This window comes from Panthera leo, chromosome A2, assembly GCF_018350215.1.
Source record: "Panthera leo isolate Ple1 chromosome A2, P.leo_Ple1_pat1.1, whole genome shotgun sequence".
In the NCBI taxonomy this organism is placed as follows: domain Eukaryota; kingdom Metazoa; phylum Chordata; class Mammalia; order Carnivora; family Felidae; genus Panthera; species Panthera leo.
The window spans coordinates 125,564,193-125,585,261 of record NC_056680.1 but is presented as its reverse complement, the minus strand read 5'-3'; the positions used below and the strand labels follow the sequence as shown (position 1 = coordinate 125,585,261).

The following is a 21,069-nucleotide window of genomic DNA, read 5'->3' as shown; positions in this document are numbered from 1 at the left end:
CCATTAAAAATCATGAAAGCCAAAGGAACCAAAAGCAATTACCGAAGTTACCATATCAAGCTGGAAAGAGAAGAGTGAGATCAGTAGGTCAACATAAGTGGGTGCCAACTACATGGAATTTTGTAGAACAAATGTTGATCCCTCTGCCACTGGCTTAGATTTGCTATTTGGGGCCAGAAACATAGTACACGCTTAGAGAGAAATAGACAAAGCTACTGTGAAAAGAGGCACAGTAATGCTATTCAAGGACATTTAAACACACATCTTTGATGAGCGGTGTCCTAGAATCTGAGTGTTAAAGGTTATCTATTCTCTCCAACCCAATAGACGTTATATGAGAGAACAATTTTGAAAAGCAGTGTATAATTCCAAACCAAGTCACTTGGGGTGTTAAAAACAGAAAATTGGAGAGAAGGGATTTGCAGCTAAGATTTGCTAACCTAATTTCATGTTTTAAAAAAAGACATGTAAGTACTAAACACTAGTGGACTTAATAACCTTATTAAATCCATTATTCAAAAATTACATGTGATGTAAGTGCAAATCATTAGTCATCTTATAATTATACTTTGCAAAACAAATAATTAGCCAGAGAGGTGGTCATTTGAAGTTAGGTGAGGCTGATTGGAGTGAAATACAGTCTACATCAGAGATTCTCCAAGTGTGGTCTGTGGACTGCTGGGAGGTGGGTCTCTCAGGCCTTTTCGAGGGATCCACAAGGTAAAAATTACTTTCACATAGTACCAAAACAGTATTTGCCTTTTGCACCGTGTAGCCATTGGTACTGATGGCACAAAAACATGGTGGGTGAAATTGTTGACATCTGAGCATGAATAAAGGCAGTGGCGCCAAACTATGTTTATAGTCACTGTGATCTTCACCTCTACACAACCCTCGTTTTAAAACATAGCCCGGGGGTGGAGGGCAGCCTCCCCTGAAAAGTTCACCTATTGAGCAGAAGAATTATTAATTTTTTTAAAGTATTTCCATGATTTTTTAATAATTTCATCAGATGAAATGGGAGGTATGCATAAAGCACTTGTACTGCATAAGAAAAAATAGGATTTTCTTAAGAAAAAGCACTTTTGTGAGGGAGTTGAGAGCTGAATTAGTCAGTTTTTCATGGAACACTGGTTTTATTTAAAAGAACTAGAAAATAAATTATAGTTATTCAGATTGGATATGTGGCAGATAGTGTATCTGAAATGAAGGAGCTTCAAGGAAAACAACTGACAGTATTGACCGTTAATCATAAAATTTCAGCTTTCAAAGAAAATTCTGAGTTTTTGAAAACTTGTATTTTCTGTTATGAACTTGACAGCTTCCTAATACCCAAAACTTTTCTGATATGTAGTGCTAGCAACAAGTATGATTTTTCAATATTGTATCATAAAATGTATCAACATTTAAAATATCCACATAACTCAGTGAGCCAATATTTTCTAAATGACCAGTATATGATGTATAAAACCATGCATGGGTAAAAGATCCATTCAAAGTACAAGATAGACCAATGCATTTTAATGTGATGTGGTACAAAAGTTCATTGATATAATTTCAGATTCCACATGACAACTAATCAATCTTTAAAATAATACCACATCTCAAGTTTTGGTATAGAATCAAAGAAGACTGTCCATACTTATCTAAAAAAGTAGAGGTGCCTGGGAGGCTCTGTCGGTTAGGGGTCTGACTTCGGCTCAGGTCATGATGTTGCAGTTCGTGAGTTCAAGTCCAGCCATCAGGCTCTCTGCTATCAGCATGGAGCCCACTTCAGATCCTCTGTCCCCTTCTCTCTCTGCCCCTCTGCCATGCATGTGCACGTGTGCACACACTTGTGCTCTCTCTCTCTCAAAAATAAATATAAACATTTTTAAAAAGATATTAAAATGTTACTCCCTTTTACAACTATATGTTGAAGATGAGACTTTCTTCACATAATTCCATCAAAACAACATACCACTACAGATTTAATGCAGAAGCAGAGATGAGAACCCAGACTGTCTTCTATTAAGTCAGACAGCAAAGAAACTTGAAAAAGTGTAAGACGATGCCATTTTTCCCACTAATTGGAGGAAGGGTTGGAAAATACATATTTTTCAGAAAAAAATATGTTACTTATGTTAACATGTAATGGGTTTATTTTTATTATTATTATTTTAAATGAATCAATAATTAAATATTCTTTTAAATTTCTAAGTTTTGATTTCTAACATATAATATTGACAGGTATAATTCACATTTAATTTTCTTTAAAAATCTCTCTGGGTTCCTCAGTAACTTTAAGAGTATAAAATGGTTCTGAGAGCAACAAATTGAGAACTTCTGTTTCAGAGAATGAGTGTGAAAAAGAAATGTGGCTGTGGACAGAAGCTGGTGGGAGGGGTGCCAACATTTAGAGGTTCAGGAAGAGAAGATAAGGAAGGAATAGTCCTTGGGGTGCCTGGTGGCTTAGTGGATTAAGGGTGGGATTCTTGATTTCAGCTCAAGTCATGATCTCACTGTTCATGAGTTCAAGCTCCGCATGGGGCTCCACACTGACAGTGCAGAGCCTGCTTGGGATTCTCTCTCTCACTCTCTCTGCTCCTCCCCTGCTCATGCTCTTTCTAAGTAAATAAACCGCTAAATAAATTTTTTAAAGGAAGAAATAGCTCTCAAAGTAGAGAGAAAACTAGAAGGGTTCAGCAGCCTAGAGACCAAGGGAAGAAAGTGTTTCCAAAGGAGAAGTGACTTTCAGCCAAATGCTGCCAGAGGCAGAGGAGGACTGGAACAGAGAAAGAGGACTGTGGGTGCAGGGCGGTGATCAAGGGAGACTGGCCAGAGATGTCTCAGTGGGGGAAGATGGAAACCTGACTGCAGAGAGTAGTTTCCAGGAGGTAATAAGGGAAGTGAGCATCAACAACTTATTTAGTAAGTTCCCTTTGGGACACCTGGGTGGCTCAATCAGTTAACTGCCTGACTTCAGCTCAGGTCATGATCCCAAGGTTCCTGAGTTCGAGTTTCTCCACCTTCTCCGGTCGGGCTCTGTGCTGAGAGTTCAGAGCCTGGAGACTGCTTTGGATTCAGTGTCTTCCTCACTCTCTGCCCCTCCCCCATTCATGCTCTGTATGTGTGTCTCTCTCTCTTAAAAATAAATAAATATTAAAATAAATAAAAAATTAAAACCTTCCCCATTAAAGGGAGAAGAGAAAAGGTGTGATAGCTTGTGGGGAATCATTTTTAGATGAGAAATCCTACAGTATGCTGTTAGTGAGAGGAAGTTCCAACAGGGAAAGAAAGGTGGATGAAGGAAGGAAGCAAGGAAGGATGGAGAAAGCAAGAAGGGATGGAATGAAGGCTCAGGGCACTGCCCTTTGGGCCAGAAGGACCATCTGTAGAAGCCGTAACTCCTAGCCAAGGACTCTTCCTGCCATATACTGACAAATCTCTCCATCTGCAAAACTTCTCCCTTGATGCCACTCATTTCTAAATTTTCACTTTTTAATTTAATTACTCAAATAATGAATACATTTTCATCTTACAAAACATACTGAGGTATATTTATAGTAAAAAGCCAAAGCTTTCCCCCAATTCCACCCCCTTTCCCAGGAGAAAGCCCTATTATCAATTTAGCGTGATTTTGTTCAGATCCCTTCTGTGTGATTACATGTGTAAATCGGTACATAAAGAAATATTTCATTAAAATCTCCCCATAAGTGGCATTAAACAGTGTATAATACACTGTAAATTAATGCTTTGCTTTAACAATACTTCTCAAAGCACTTTCCATTCTTGAACAATTCTGCGTGGTATTTCATAGCATCGTACTGATGGACAGTCCATTCCAAATCCTCACGATACCCAATAATGCCATAATGAACATCCTACAGTTCTCTTTATGAATACATGTGACAATTTATTTAGAAAAAAATGGATAGAGGAGCGCCTTGGTGGCTCAGTCCGTTAAGCATCTGACTTCGGCTCAGGTCATGATCTCACAGTTCATGGGTTCGAGCCCGTGTCGGGCTCTGTGCTGACAGCTAGAGCCTGGAGCCTGCTTCAGATTCTGTCTCCCTCCCTCTCTGCCTCACCCTTGCTCATGCTCTGTCTCTGCCTCTCAAAAATAAATGTTAAAAAAAATTCTAAATAAATAAATAAACATCTAAGAAAAAATGGATAGATCTGAATGTATAGAATGTATACATTTTAATTTTTCATAATCTCCCCAAAAAGCTATCCCAATTTATATTCCCACAAATAGTCTGTGAGAATACTTGTTTCCCCGTATCCTTGCCAATACTGAAGATTGTCCATCTTCTTAATTTTTTCCAATCTAACAATATTTTATTGTTATTCTGATAATATGTAACCTGGTTACTAGTGAGTTTGAGCATCTCTTCATGAGCACTCACACTCACCTTTGTCTTATCTAGTTACCCTTTGTTCACGCTTCCACACTCACCACCCAGGGATCAGTTCCTTTAGACAGCCTCCTCAGGCCAACCCCCACCTGAGTGGATGATTCTCTCCTGTGCTCCTAGTGTGCTCCTTCAACCTCAATGTCACCTCACTTGTCAAAACAGTTTATTTATTGTCTCTCCACTCCGCCCACCCCACCCCAGACTCTGAGCATCTTGAGTACAGGAATTAGGCTTGACTTTGCTCTCTAGCCCTAGACCCTAACACATTATGTGGCACCATAATAGGTACTCAGTAAAAGAGAACAACTGAATAAGTTCATATTGATATCACTTTACATTTGTAGAGTGCTTTACAATCTACAAGGCTCCTTCCCTTACATTTCCTCAGATTGCCTAAATCAAGTCAGATTTGCAGGAATTAACATTTCAGGGAAAACGCTAGGGATAAGGGAAAAGGAATATAAACAGAATGAATTGAATCACCAGCTGCATGATGTGATGCATGTAAAAATAAATCAGTGTAGCTTAAGCCCTTGGACTTTTAAGCATGTTCTATAATAAATGTTCTACAAGAAACTAGCAAAATTCATTTAAGTATTAAAATAACCACACAGTCAACAAATTGGAGAGAACAATTTTCAAGTAAAATAATCAACTCAATAGCCAGATAGAAGGAATAAAACAAATGAGAGATCTGCTAACAAGTGAATTTGGTCAATAATAGATAAGTCAAGCCTTGGTGTGAAGTTTTGTCCAGAATGATATAATTTTTCAATCCAGATTGATCAAAGTAAATGAACAACCTCCAAATTTCTCTAGCAAAATTACTATAACCAACTCAACCCGAGATTTTAGGCCATCTCAATGCTTACATAGAGAGCACAGAAATAGTTCATCAATATTCCCCAACATACTTCTGTGAAACATTAGTTCCACAAGATGTCATACATATTTTTTAAAAGATTCCTAGGGCAACTAAGTTTTGGAAATGCTGGTTTAAATAAGGAGAAACACATTTATTCAGTATAAGGCTTATTAGAGCCTTTAATAAGGCAAAAAACCTTATGTATCTCCAAGGTATAATATGAAACCGTTTCTAAACTTATTTGACCGCCGAACTATGTAGAAAATCTCTCTCTCTCCCTTTCTCTCTATATGTATGCATTTAATGAGAAAGATACATTTCAAGAAACTAGTGTTTCACAGCATCTTTTGAGAAGTGCTGTTTAGATTATTAAAACAATCTTTTGTGTATCACAAGTGATCTTCGTACATTATAAGCCTCAACACCTTAAATCTCTCAGTTTATCATAGTTTAATATTTATGCTGATGCAGTGGCCTACAATCAAATCTGAGGCCAAGAAAAGCCAGGAAGGAAGCAGTTACAGCTGCTCTAAGTTCAGAGGACAGAGGAAGGAACCTTAGTGGGAAGTTAACAGGTAAGAAGCCTTGTCTGAGTACCGCAGCTCATGAATTATTGAACACAATGCCCATGAAGTCTATTTCCCTGCATTATTTGCTGCTCCAAATTCAAAATCTATCATGCTGTCTGACTAATCTTTTCATGTCTGAACTCCTAGGACCTCCTCTATAGCCAGCCTCACCACTGCACACACACCCCTGCATAATTAGCCCACTGCTAGTCTCTCTGAATACACAACGAGTCATATTCTACATGTTTATCTCTCTCTGAGGCTGAAATCTTCATTGTTCCATGATGTGGTGAATTAGAGGTTACACAGGGATCTAGTATCAAAGAACTAGAAGGAATTTTAAGAATTCTTTAATCCATCTCCCCGGCCCCATGCTAGTCTGACTTCCACCCACATCAGAAAGAAAACTATTCACTCTTTTCTTAAAGCTTCCCAGCAGTAGTGGTCCCTGGATGAAGCCTGCCTGGTCTCTAAATGATTCAGTTTTATCCTAATCCACTCCCCTGCCCTAACCCTTCACATTAGATGTTACCATGTATCTCTCACTGTCCCTGCTACTAGTCTTCCACATGCCCTAGTCTTTTTTTCGTGTGTCTCATTCTCTACGATTCGCCTTAATTAGGGTGTCAGAACTTATACCCAAACTAGCAGTGCTCTGCAGAGAGACAGAAATAGCCTCAGAAACTTCACCAGGACCTGATACATCACTGTTGTTTGCATAGTATCAGACTTGATTTATCCCCAAAACCTCGGATATGCTAAGCCTTTTGGGGAAGCTGTTCTGTTGCCTTTCTCCAAGTACATTCTGCTTTGAGTCAACATAGAAGGTGATGACTTTTTTCAGTTTTAAATTCGACTCCTTTAATTTATCTGCATCATGCATAAGGCTCATTTTTTGGTCTTCTTCTTTGTTTTGTTTTGTTTTCCATTTGGTCATAGTGAAATGGTATGGTGGTGGTAGGTCATAAGAAGGCTATCAGAGAAAGTGGTTTGTGTGTGTATGTGTGTTTACCTGAACCTATGTTGGGGAGAGCAACCAGTAGACATTCTGTGTTAGGTTTACCTGTTTTGAATTTTGATGTTAGAAATCAAAAGCGGACCAGTGTGTCCTCACGTGAAATGCCTGTACTTCCTGGGCACTGGAGTAGGTAGAGCTAGTCACAGTGGGAATTGAATATGGCATGCTTCCACGTCAGCCCCGTACATTGAGGATACCAGCATCTTGGGCATTGGGGAAGGTGGGAGAAAGAGAACTTTCAAGTACTCCTCTCTGCCCCCATCAAACTACAGCACTGATGCTATCACCTCTTCTACCAGCCCATTGGGCTTTGTTTTGATGTACAACAGAGGGCAAAGGGAAAAAACAGAAGGTCACACTGAAAAACCTGAGTCCAAGTAGGGGTAGACTGGACTGGTTTCAAATCTCAGAAAGGTCATCACAGTTAACCTTACTATGCACAGTATCCTTGGTTTCTCCTATTAATTCAAATTCACCTGACCCTGTATACAGATGCCTTTCTATCAAGCATTCTCAATTTGTTAGCATCTCAAAAATATTGTGCTATGGGCTTCTCAGAGTACTGTATTGATTGTTCTGTCTCCTCAGGATTCCTGGACACTCCATGAGAAATTCAATCCCTAGTATTTATAAGACAGATTATGCATTCGAGGTGGGATGAAAGAAAACGATATCTTTGATTATGTGAAATGATTGCTAATGCCTAGTACAAAACCTTAATCTCAAAAGTCTAGATACTATTTCTGGTCAGAAATGTTAATGAAACTATTCACCAATTGGCAAAGATTTTGTATTATTGCAAAGACAGATGCAACTAACTGTTTCTATAATATTAATATACACTATTCGCTCTCCATGAGCAGGTCATGAGCAAAACAGTATTTCGGTACATAAATTCCATTTTTAGAATTATCAAAAATACATTTATGGCTAAATATTGGTAACAATTACTTTCCCAAAGTAAAATAACCCCTCTTTATTGACCGTGAAATTATTTTAGGATTGAACTCAGATCTAATGTCCATTTCCCATCTGCTTTTTTCAAAATATAATAAAACAGTCAAGGCAGAGGGCGTAAATGACACAGAGTATAAAGTATTCATTTCAGGCTTCTGGGTAAGATAGCAGATTGAGCAAAGCATTTACTTCTGTCCCTTGAGAAACTCCACTAAAATGACAGTAAATGAATCTGTCCACAAGGACAAAGAGAACAGGAAGAGCCAACAGCCACAAAACATTGGAAACCAGAAAGCAGAACAAGTGGTAACTGACTCAGTTGACTCAGAAAGCTGCATCCGAAGCCAGTGGGAAGGAATGTCAAGAAGCAACCTGGTTTACACTGCAGATTCCCCAGAAGACTTGAGGATTGGTTATATTTGGTAGCTCTAGAAATTGAGGTGAGAGTAAAAACAAGGGTCGATTGAAAGATTGTTGAAGAAGCAGTTAGATCCTGAGACTCTTTCCCAACTTCACACAGGTGGGCAGTTGCCTCTCCTTACTCTGGTATAAGTCTAGAGGTTTATTATTCTCTAGAGATGCTAATATCAAAAGCTTCTGGACTGAGGGACACCAGACATAAGTGAAGAGAGGAGCACCCCACTCCACATGCATACTGAATGCTGCAAACCACCCACCCCTAGCCCCAGGGTGCTGGTAACCTGGCTGGAGGGCAGAAGATCCTTCTGTAGGGAGTCTACACATCCCAGGGAGGAAAGCCCCAGACACTGACAGCAGGGCTTCCCCGAGAAAGTCCCCACCAGCCCATGCTACAGTGAGGATCTGAGTCAAAAAGCCACACCCAGAGGTCCACTTTCCAATCAGCTTTGAAGTTTTTAACCAGCTTCCACTTTTAAGTACAAGCCAACAAACAATCCAGGATCATCGGACATCAGAGGGAAATTTTGAATGTAGAAAGACAACACAAAAAGAGAAGAAGCAACTTCAAGAAAATAAACTATTGCTATTTTCTAAGGAAGAAACATTTTTCTTAGACTCTAATATCTTACCTATAAAAAATAACTAGAATTCGGGGCACCTGGGTGGCTCAGTCAGTTAAGCATCTGACTTTGGCTCAGGTCATGATCTCGCGGTCTGTGGGTTCAAGCCCCACGTTGGGTTGTGTGCTGACAGCTCAGAGCCTGGAGCCTGCTTCAGATTCTGTGTCTCCTCTCTCTCTGCCCCTCCCCCACTCATGTTCTGTCTCTCTCTCTCTGTCAAAAATCAATAAACATTTAAAAAAAAATTTTACAGTAATAACTAGAATTAGTATCTCCAAAAAGATAAGAAAAGATATTTCATTCGTGTAACAAGAATGTTACACTAAAATTAAAGAAATATTCAAAAAACAAAAAATATCACTTGGAAGTTATGCTAGTGGCATAAGATAGTTTTCATAAAAGGATTAAAGATGAAATTGAAGAGATCCTCCAGAAAATAGAACAAAAGACAAAGAGATGGAAAATAGGGCAGAAAAGCTAGGAAAATTAGAAGACCTGCCCAGCTGACCCAATATACAAATAATAAGCGTTCTAAGGAAAAAAAGAAAGGAAGAAATCATCAATGAAATAATTCAAGAACGTCTCTCAGAACTGACACATGTGAATTTCCAGGTTGAAAAGGTCCCTGGGTGACTAACACTGTGAATGCAAATAGAGCCACCCCAAGCCTATCATCACAACATTTCAGAATTCTTGAACAGATGCTACTGCAGGTTTTCAAAGGATGGAGGCACAGAGCAGCTTCAGACAACAACACTGGGAGGCTGGGAGCCAATGAACTGATAGCTTCAAACTTCTGAGGGAAAATGATTTTAACCTAGAATTCTATAACCATCTGTTCTGGTTAACTATTGTTGTGTAACAAAACACTCCAAACTTTAGTGGCTTAGAACAACAACCATTTTCATTACCTCTCACAGTATAGGGTATCAGGAATTCAGGAAGAGTGTGGCTGGCCAATTCTTCCTCTCCATGTGATATTGACCATGGTTACTTGATGGTATCTACCTAGTGGTTGGGTTAAAGGGTCAGATATGACTTGACTCACATAACTGAGGCTTGAGAAGGAGAGTTAGAATATTGGGTTTGTTGTAGAATATTGGGTCCTGTTTCCTTTCCAGATAGAGACTTTAAAAAAAGGCTTTAATTTTTGGGCAGTTTTAGATATCCAGAAAAATTGAGCAGAAGGTACAGAGTTCCTATATACTCTGTCATCTCCTCCTCAATTTTGCCTATTATCAACATCTTGCATTAATGTGGTACATTAGTGTGGTTATCAATGAAGAGCCAATATTTATATATTATTCTTAACTAAAGTCTACAGTTTACCTAAGGGTGTATTCTTTATGTTGAACCTTGCATGGGTTTTGCCAAATGCATAATGGCATGTATCCACCATTACAGTATCATATATCAGTATCACTGCCCCTACCCACAAAAACCTCTGTGCTCCATTTATTAATCCCTCCTGTCTCTCCCCAAATCCCTAGAAACCACTTATCTTTTACAGTGTCTATGGTTTTGCCTTTTTCCAGAGTGCCACCTAGTTGGAATCATACAGAATATAGCCTTTTCATATTGGCTTCTTTCAGCAATATGCATTTAAGCTTCCTCCATGTCTTTTCATGACTTGATAGCTCTTTTCTTTTTACTGCTGAATAATAGTCCATTGTATGGATACACCACATTTTGTTTACCCATTCACCTTTTGAAAGACATTTTGGTTATTTCCATTGAAGGATCTTTTGACATGGTTTCCAGCAGGATAGTCAGACTTCTTACATGGTGAATCAGGGCTTCAAGAGAACAAAGTTGCCAGGAATCTTAAAAATGGGGCCATAATTGGCATAGAATCACTTCTAATGTACCCCGCTGGTCAAAAAGTCATTTAACAGCCAAGATTTAAGGGTAAGGGTGTCAAAGATAATGAGGCCATCTTTAATCTACCACACCAGTCAATGAGAGACAAACTCTGATGGTCTCAGAGGTTTATTTCCTTCTTCCTATTGATTCCCTAGCAAGAAGATGATTCATCATGTTTGGGACTCCTCCTATTTAACAGATAATCTCCTATACCATAAATCTACTATTATTGTTAAATAGTGACTTACAAACACCAGAACCCTCTTTCCCTAAAAATATGTAGGCTGTCCTTGATATATCTAGTCTAGCTATGTCCTGTTTAAAAGACCTTTCTAGGGGCACCTAGGTGGCTCAGTCTGTTGAATGTCCAACTTCAGCTCAGGTCATGATCTTGCAGTTTGTGAGTTCAAGTCCCACATCGGGGTCTGTGCTGCCAGCTCAGAGCCTGAAAACTGCTTCGGATTCTGTGTCTCTGTCTCTCTCTGCCCCTCCCCCACTTATACTCCCCCCCGCCACTCTCTCTCAAAAATAAACATTAAAAAAAAATTTTAAAGACCTTTGTATAAGATAATGAGTGTTCAGAGACCAAGTGGAACTTGAAGTTTCTCCCCAACAAGTCTTATTAACCTTATATATGTTTTTAATTTTTTTTTACCTTATTTATGTTTATACTTACGGTGTAAGCTGTTTCTGGGCCCACATTATACCTCACCAACTCAAAACATAGAAACATTTTTAGATATACAAATGATAAAAAAAAATAAGTTACTTTCCCCACATCCTTCAAACATTACTTTAAAATATTCTCCATCAGAAACAATAAAAATGTGGTCTTCTAGAAAATAGATCTACTAAGCTGGGAAGAAGTGAAGACAATCTCCAGGATGATGAAGATGGGGGCTCTCAGGATATCTACTGAGCACCAGGGTGAGAGGGAAGCAAGTCCAGAGGAAGCAGGTTCAGAGGTTTCAGGAGAGATTTCTGCAAGATAAAATGAATAAATTATCCATTAGAGTATATTCAAAAGTGATCAAACAACTGTAAAAAATTTGAGGGTAAATTGATGATAAATACTTAGAAAATTAAGCATACAAACAAAAGGCAACTATTAACTCCAGGGAAATAAAAGAATTTAGAAGGAAAGAGAAAGCAATCATACATCAATTGTGAATAGCCAAACCCCCTGCTCTATGGTGGGAAGTAAATAGACTACAAATCAAGAAGTGGACTTGAAAGTATGTTATTTAGAGATAAGAAAGAATATACCCAAAGAGTCAGTTAAGGCTGAAATTAGTAGCCTCTGGGAATGGAGAAATGGGGAGGGTAGGGGAGTGTGGGATTGCTGTTAATCACTCTAAGCTTTATAGACATAAATAGTTTAACTGTCTTTGCTTACGTTCACCATTTCATTGAGCCTTGCTCTGACCGCTCTAACCCTATTTCTTCTGCCTCCTTTTTTTCATAGCACTTACCGCCTTCTAGCATCCTCTCTAATTTGTTCATTCAGGATTCTTACTGTTTTTTTCCTGATAGAATTTCAACAATACAGGGCAGTGGTCTTCATCGTCTTCATTTACCAGTATGACCCAGGTGCCTAGAGCAGTCTCTGGAACATAGTAGGGCCCATTAAACATCACTCAAGTAAAACAACTTTGGCTTTTTAAAATTATTTGCATGGGTAGCTTTGATTTTTAAAAATAAAATAAATCATTCGCCTAAAAATTCTACCACAAAGTAAAAATCCCATACTTAAATATTGCTCATACAACTTGCTCGTCTATCAAAAAATGTTATCATTAATTTTCTCAGGCTTCGAAATGAATACTCCTTCAGTGCATCCCAAGTTCCCAACCTGATACATGTTTACCTTTATGAAACACTGAGACAGTTGGCAAGCACTAAAATATAATAAGTGAGGCTCACATAACACTTAAAAATAAATGATGATTTATGTAAGGTTGTGAGATATGAAGTTATTATAATAAAGAGAAGATACAAACATTTGAGGAGTAATCAAGTACTTCTGAGTTTAATTATCATTCATTAGTCTATACCTGGTCTTGTTTCAAAAAAGATTTTAGGGAAGCCTATAAAAGTATAAAGGATATAACATTAAATTACACTTAAATTAAACCTTGGCAAGAGAAGATAGAAAATCAAGGATGGGACAAAGAGAAGCCAAGAAAACGACTTAAAATACATGCAGTTATAAGCTGATACTGGTCACAAATTTGTCTCTAAACTCTGTGTCCATTAGTATTAGATTTAGCTACAAGTAAACAAAGAAACTCAATATATGGGTGGTTAAAATAAAATAATATTTTAGTTTATTTCTCTCACACGTAAAATTTCAGAAATGTGGAATCCAGCTCTAGTGTGAGAGCTCAATTCCACTGGTTCTCAAGGATTCGGGGTTCTTGCAGCTCACCCCTCTGCCTTCCCAATGTAGGAGATACCCCCATAGTCCAAGATGGGATCACTCCGGGCACCAAAATGGAGAAAGAAGATAAAGAAGGAACAAGGGGCACTTGCCAATTGTTTCCTAAGAAATATTCCCAGAAATTGGATACTTCTCCTTCTATCTGATCGTCCAGAAATTAGTGAGGTGGCCAATTGCGGCTGTAAGGGAAGCTGAGTAAAGCAGTCATCACTGTGACATTATCATGTCCTACTAAAACTTCTATTAAAATGAAGGGGAGAGCTAGATCTGAAGGACAACAAGAGTGTGTGCCACGGCCTCATAGCAACCAAAAGAAGAAAGGGAAGAAGGTCAGGTTCAAAATCGCTGAACAATGTATAGGAATCACTGAATCACTATCTTGCACACCTGAAACTAATATAACACTGTATGTTAACTCTACTGGAATTAAATTTTTAAAAACCTAATAAAATTTAAAAATGGACACAGTTGTCAAGATGACCTTTGCTCAAGCAACTTATAGTAGCTCTTGGTAAAAAGATTAGAAAGGGATGACTCTGGAGAACTTCACAAAAGTGAAAAAGTTTAGTCTTACTACATTGATGCAAACCATTTTATAGGACTGTTATTTGTAGCAACTCTTTTTTTTAATTTTCTTAATGTCTATTTATTTTTGAGTGAGAGAGAGACAAAGCGTTAGTTGGGGAGGAGCAGAGAGAGAAGGAGGCACAAAATCCAAAGCGGTCTCCAGTTCTGAGCTGTCACCGACTGAGACACCCAGGCACCCCACAACTCTTAATAATGTACTGACAGTTTAGAGAAAACATGTGTGCAAAGATTTGATCTTCTGAGTTCATTTGAACCATCCATTTTGAAAAATCATAATAAAATCAAGGTTTTTGAACTTGTGTGAATGTCCTGATATACACCTTTGTATTTGTCCTGATATACACCTTTGTAATTTGTTTCAGAATTAAAGAAAAATCTATTTACCTTCGCTTACGGAAAAGAAACCACTGCAATCACAGAGACTACCAGAATATTTCAAGAAATGGTACGTAGCTTTCCATCGAAGCCTTCAGCAGTGTGCCTTTACTGATTGATTTTATTTCATAAGTTCCACAAAAGCTGAGTTAGAAAACAAGGGCCACCTAATAAAATGAACAGTCTCCCTTTCCAGCACCAGGGCCCTTCAAATACAGCATCTTACCTACAGCAGAGGAGAGAAAGAAAAAGATGTGGTGAGGATGTACACCAAGGCAAGGGAGCAGGTCAGTCATCCACAAGCATAGTTCTAGAAAGGCAGGGCATTCAAGGCTCAGGAGGCAAGACTTAAGCAAGCCTTAGCAGAACAAGGGCTGAGTAAAATCAAGATCATTGCAAAGGCTCTGCCCTTCCTTGTGATGCAAATTCTCCCACATTTCTACTGGGATTTGGAGTTTTTTTATTTAATGTTTATTCATTTTTGAGAGAGAGAAAGAGACAGACAGACAGAGAGACAGAGCATGAGTGCGGGAAGGGCAGAGAGAGAGATGGAGACACAGAATCCAAAGCAGGCTCCAGGCTCTGAGCTGTCAGCACAGAGCCCGACGCAGGGCTTCAACTCGCAAACCGCAAGATCCTGACCTGAGCTGAAGTCAGTCACTTAGCGGACTGAGCCATCCAGGCACCCCTGAGATTGGAGTTTTAAGATAAATGGCTAAGTGTTTATATCTGAAATCCCCAAAGCCATTAAGAAAATGAATGTATTTTCAGAGTGTTGTGGAGACTTGCAGGTCTCCATCAGTTTCCCATGTTTCCCAGGACATCAGTGTCCTTGCCTCTCACCTACATGGTTCTCAGCTCCCACCTTGGACCCAGAGACAGTCCATTGCCACAGGATTTCAGTGAAACTCCTGACTGATGAACCAATGCCTGGCTAATGCCAAATGAATTGCCAAGTAATGTTTTGTGACACCGTGATGTAGAGATGGCAGACACTTAGGGTGGGTGTTGCCACTCCATCTTCCTAAGATGTCACTAGTCAACCTTGGCGCTCCTCTCTGCTACACCCAGATTCTGCCTCAGCAATTCCTACAATACAGCACATCTGACAATCACCATCAACAGGTTAGACTTGGCACGTAAAGTTAAACCTATTTGCCATCCCTGTGCCATTTCTAATTCACAAGATTGCTAAGGCTTTTTCCGGGCAGTACAAGTTTTAACCAAATATATGAGCAGCAAATAATGTATGTCTTATCATACGTATTCTACACAGAATAAATGTTCTGCTAGCCTAAGAACAATATAAGTTTTCTTACTAATGAAATAACAGTTGCTATTTATTACTCTCTTACCAAGTGCTAAGAATACTTTACGTATAATATTTCAGCTTTTTTTTTTTCAACAAACTGTAAGGCAAGTATCAGTATATTTCTTCAGTTCTATGATACCACTGATTATAATAGCTCAAGGGGGTGTTGAGGGAGGAAAAAGGAAGGAAGAATTACAGTTTACACATTGATTGCAGGACTCAACCCAATGTCAAATGTGCTAAAATGTATTTCTCAGAATTGAGGAATTCTAATGATAGATATCCACACTGTTACAGCTGAGAAAACAGAGACATACAGAGACCAAGAACATGGCCTGGGATCACAGAGAAGGTTGCAGGGCTGGGATCTGTAGCCAGATTGTTACACCACACTCAGACACCAACAAAGATACCACAGTCACTGGTCTGTGATCTAAGATGATCTACAGAAAGAGCTTGGCCTCACCTCTCTGCAGATGAACACAATGGACAATGTAGTGGAAAGTTAGAATTGAACCTGGCTATGAATCATCATATACACAAAGTGAATATCAGCCCCTTGCACTTTCTCTTTTCCTTTAGTGAGCTAAACAAACAGCCCCAAAGCTGTCAAAAGCTCTCTGTCAATGTATAATAAAACACAAAGAACAAAAACACCTGTGCTCAATATCATGCACTCTAGAAAATGATGGTGAAGAGGCCATATATTTTTATTTAGAAAGACAAAACACTGCCAAAAGAAAAATCGGGATACGAAGTTGGATGGTATAGTTTAATTTATAGTGTATTATTTATTGTTTTCATTTTTTTAATGTTTATTTATTTTTGAGAGGGAGAGAGGCAGACTGCAAGCAGGGGAGGGGCAGAGAGAGAGGGAGAGACAGAATCTGAAGCAGGCTCCAGGCTCTGAGCTGTCAGCACAGAGACCAACACAGGGCTCAAACCCACAGACCGTGAGATCATGACCTGAGCTGAAGTCGGATGCTTAACCCACTGAGCCACCCAGGCACCCCTACTATATTTTTTTTTAAATAAGAGAAAAAACTAGCTTCACATATGAAGATCATAGAAAATATACCAAAATCATTATGTTTGATCAATTATGGATGATCTTTTTTTTATATATACTTTTCTGTTTCCTAAAGATTTTATGTTTGTACAGAAATAAACTTAAAAAAAAAAAAAAAAAAAAAAACCAAACCTAGAAGAAAGTGAGTACAGGAACCGTGAAGGGCTTGCCTGGGATCCCATAGCTGAGGGGGTCAGGTTAGGACAGGAACAAGCAATAGGACTCTAAGCTGCACGCTGCCTGTGCCTACAATGCCAGCATTTCCCTCTCTCCCAAGCCCCAGACTTGACAACTCAACATTACTTTCTACCCACAATGAATGCAGTGATCTTTTGTAAAATCAAAAAGACCAAAGTAAGATGCTCCAAAAATACAAAGTACAATTTGTAGTAGATGTTTCTCCTTTTGTGGTATGCTGTCTTGACAGCATTCCTTTAAAATTCAGATTGTGAAGATAGATAAAACAGGGAAAAAGAGATGGGAGAGAAGCCTAATCATGAAAAAAAAAAACAGGCATGTCAAAATGGGATCAAAACCTGTGCCTTCTGTCAGAGTTAAGTCTAATAAATAGGTGCCAGAGTGTAAGTGAGGGGAGAGCTTATTTCCTTCCTTTTCTTTAAATTTGCAGTCCTTAGAAATGCCTAAAATGTAGACTTTGTCTAGTATAACTTCTTTGAAGATGCTCCTTGACTATTTTTCTAAGGATGGAATTCTACAAGGGTTTTTATTGCTGCTGTTGTTATTGTTTTAGTCCCTCATAATTACTCATTATTTAATGTTCTGGTTTTACTTCCAGCCTTTCTTCCTATTTACTGCAGCTTTTCCTCACTATGGGTTTTCTTTGCTATTATGCAGAATGTAACCTGACTAGCTGTGCCAAGTTATTTCAATTACTCCCCAGGGTTTTTATTGGATATAGGAAAAGTCAGCCTTCTACGCCCTGCATATTTATGGCTACACTTATTTTTTAGAACCAGCGAGGGGGCGGGCGGTGGAGAGAGAGGGAGAAAGGAGAAAGAGAAGAAAGAGTTGAATGGAATATTAAAGACTTTCTTAAAAACTGTGTAGTAAGAATTAAAGAAACAGCTCTTAGTTTCATCTTGATGTTTCTGAACAAGACCTGGAAAATGTCTAGAGTTACCTCTACCATGAACCATTGCCAGTGATTATAAAGCATTTTAAGATGTACAATGCCAAAGTCATCTTTAAGTTGGGTACTGATTGCCCAGCAAGCTTCCAGCTAAATCTTTACAATGGGCAAAGGAGATTTGCAGCAAACTCCTACAGCTCCCAGCTTGCCCAGAGGACCTGCGGGGCGGGGCCGCATAGGGACAGGGAAAGGGTCAGTACACCTTGTGGTTGGCTGGGTCCTCACAGAATGTCACCTCACTTCTCAGAGATGCAAAGCGATTCCCAGAGAACAAACAGCAGAGCTATCCCACTCTTGTTGCTTCCTAAAATCATCTCATTTCCTTGCCGTGTAAACTAGTAGACTGGTTTTGAATTTAGGCGCTGGAATTGGTGTGTGACTTAGACAAATAGTTTAATTTCCCTGGCCTGTTTCTGCATCTATATAGAATGTGGGTCATGGTTCAATGCACACAATTGCCAAAGTTGACCCGGGATCTCACTCTGGGTTGCCTAGACAACAAGCTAGCCCCAGTAGGTTGCCTTCACCCTATTTTGCGGAGGGAAAGGCTGCGCCCAAAGTCAGTGAGTGATGGGGTTCGGGGAACAAGCCTTGCCTTGTATGTTTGCCCCTTCTCCAATAAAGCCAATTTTTAAACTACATCACATGACATGCAGAATTCATCACAAAACCCAGATGGGGCCCACTTTGCACAGTGGGGATAATAACAGGACATACTTGAACTTCACAGGGCTATTTAAGGTTGAATGGGAAAAACACAGTGCTTTCTAAATGTCCATCATCATTGCAAACTCCACCTACCACCTGTCCTATTATTTCCTCAGCATTTTAAAAAATCAGTCACTTTTTCAATGTACATTGTTTCTTAAAAAAAAAAAAAAAGTAGATTTGAAAACACAAAAATACATTTAAAAGATGAACGTCCATGATGGGAAAGCCTGTTGCTCACCGAGTGTAAGGACAGAACAAGGGGATATCTGGGGTTGGGTCTACAGGCCCCTCAAGACAGCAGTGGGCAGGGTCATGGGTGAGGGGCGGCTGGCTGGACCAGGAGAATCTCACAGAAAAAGAGGGCTCTTCCTCTGGGAGGAAAAGGCTGAGCAAGGGATAAGAATGGGAAATGATTGGAGCCTGCTGGACAGCAGGTCTGAGAGTGACTGAGGGGAGCTGGGGCCAGGAACAGAGGAGAAATGGGCAGGACTTCAAGGGAGCCCTGGGGAATGGGTGCATCCTGGGCAGCGGGCTAGGGCTCCCCTTGCAAGGCTGGAGGAAAGTAGGACAAAGGCAGGATAGAAGTGGAGGGAAGTGAGAGCTACAGTATGGGGCAGTAAGGATGGGTGGGGCAAAGGATGGAAGCTGTGGGGTAGTAGAGTCTGGAAAACAAGCTTTGACTGGTTGAGCTGGGAGCCCAAGAATATTCTAGAAGGTGGAGGAGCAGATGAAGGTTTTCAAAGATGATCACCTCTCAGAGGCTAGACCTATAAATGTGGATGCCAATCAATATCCATCTGAGAGTCCAGTGAGGCAAACATGGACCCCCAAACTACCTCTCATACCCATGCTGCATGTTCCACGTTTGGAGACCTTGGCATTGGGCCTCAAAGCCTCATGCTCAGTAAAGAGTCAATGAATGCTAGCTTTTATTTCAGCCCTCACTGTCCTTGCCTGATCTCACTGCTCCCATTCACACGTCCAGCAGAGCCAAACTCCTGCCACCTTACACAAGTCCTCTGTTGCTGCCTCTGGTCACCCTTTATTCGGCTTGAAGCTGCTTCAAGTGGAACTTTCCAGTGCAACAGTGAGCATGAGCCCCGAGGGAACCATATTTGTACTCTAGCACTGAGCTCAGCCTCTGCTGCACGTAGTAGGGAAAAGTCAAGCCAACGCACTTTTTTTCTTATAAACTTGAATAACTCTCAGGAGTTACATTTAGCCTTTGAAGAGAAGAAAAGCACACACAGTAATCCTTTGCCAACCTGAATACCTCCACAGTGGGCAAAAGCCACGATTGGCACTTCATTTTTAAAATAAAAGGTAGAAGAGAAACAAATGTTAAAGGAGTATTCAACATGTGTTTTTAAGTAAATAAAAATTCACAAGTCATCCACTTCTAAAGTAAACAAGACTCATATGCTTTAAAAGACACACAGATCCCAGCCCCTGAGCCCCCATGGCCACAGCACACAGCCTACAGAGGTGGGCACTCTGACCTACCCGTTCCTGGGCCACGCGTAGCATCTCCACAGTTTCCCAAGGGACTTTACTAGCCTGGAATGTCTTTTGTCACTGGTAGCCTTCCTCACTTTGATTCTGCAGGTTTAGCAAAACCTTAGTGTAAACCCCTATTTGGAGTCCTTTTGTTTTCAGAAAGTCAAAAGTGCTTACAGGAATTCTGTTTTCCAGGCCTGATCTCCCACACAGTGTGAGGCCACCCCTCTCTGTGCACGCATGTGCTCCCCCACACGCCAGAAGTGGGAGCAGGGGACCAGCTGGAAGTATATAGATAAGAAACTTGGAGAATTTTTTTTTTAATTTTTTTAGCGTTTTTATTTATTTTTGAGAGACAGAGAGACAGAGAACGAGCAGGGGAGGAACAGAGAGAGGGAAACACAGAATCTGAAGCAGGCTCCAGGCTCTGAGCTGTCAGCACAGAGCCCCCACGTGGGGCTCAAACCCACGCACCGTGAGATCATGACCCGAGCCGAAGTCAGTTGCTTAACCGATTCAGCCACCCGGGCTCCCCAAAACTTGGAGAATTTTAACATGCTGCCACAGAGCATGTGTCACAGCCTTACCTACCTGACCCCACCTCAATCCTTTTGCTGCAAACCGGATTTGAGCTTGAACTCCACTGCCCCTCCCCCACTCCAAGAACTTGCTGGTTCCCTTCTTTCAGCTTGCATTAAACCATCTAGAGAATGGGAGAGAATCTGGCAGACCAGAGAAACTAGGGTAAAGGGGCAAAATTCAGGGCAGCATATGAAATTTATATTCAGGCCATCTACATGGTAATGTGCTGGGAAGGCTAAGCGGGAGGTGGCGGGAAGCAGAGGGGTGAGGAGCAGAAGCAGAGGGAGGGGAGAGGGAGGAAGAAGAGAGCAGGGTACTACGTGTCCATGACGGCTATGAGCTCAGCTCTGTGCTCCCTCCTGATGGCCGCTCAACTGTTTCTTCTACAAATCACTGCTCTGAGTTGAACCCCACAAGATTACTGGCAAAGCAAATCACCTCATTCATGCACCGCAGCACAGTACAACTCATTCCTGTTGCTCTCCAGTGAAAAGTGAGGGGAGAGGCGAACCCTAAACTCATCTCCATGCTGATATTAAGTCTGCTGGTGTTTTTGAGCACCAGCTGCTGTAATAGGCACAAAGGATAAAAAAGACTAACCATTAACGGATGCATGACCACATTCAGGTCCTG

The 21,069-nt window shown here is 40.2% G+C and overlaps 1 protein-coding gene across 3 annotated transcripts in view; it reads left to right on the top strand.

The window, feature by feature from the left end:
• Positions 1 to 21,069, top strand: part of AOAH (acyloxyacyl hydrolase) — a 168,451-nt gene that overhangs the window by 103,686 nt on the left and 43,696 nt on the right. For all 3 annotated transcript variants that reach the window (XM_042922170.1, XM_042922186.1, XM_042922177.1), the window contains exon 14: positions 14,103 to 14,185. In XM_042922170.1, the coding sequence (XP_042778104.1) occupies positions 14,103 to 14,185 (83 nt within the window). The remainder of the gene's footprint in view (positions 1 to 14,102; positions 14,186 to 21,069) is intronic.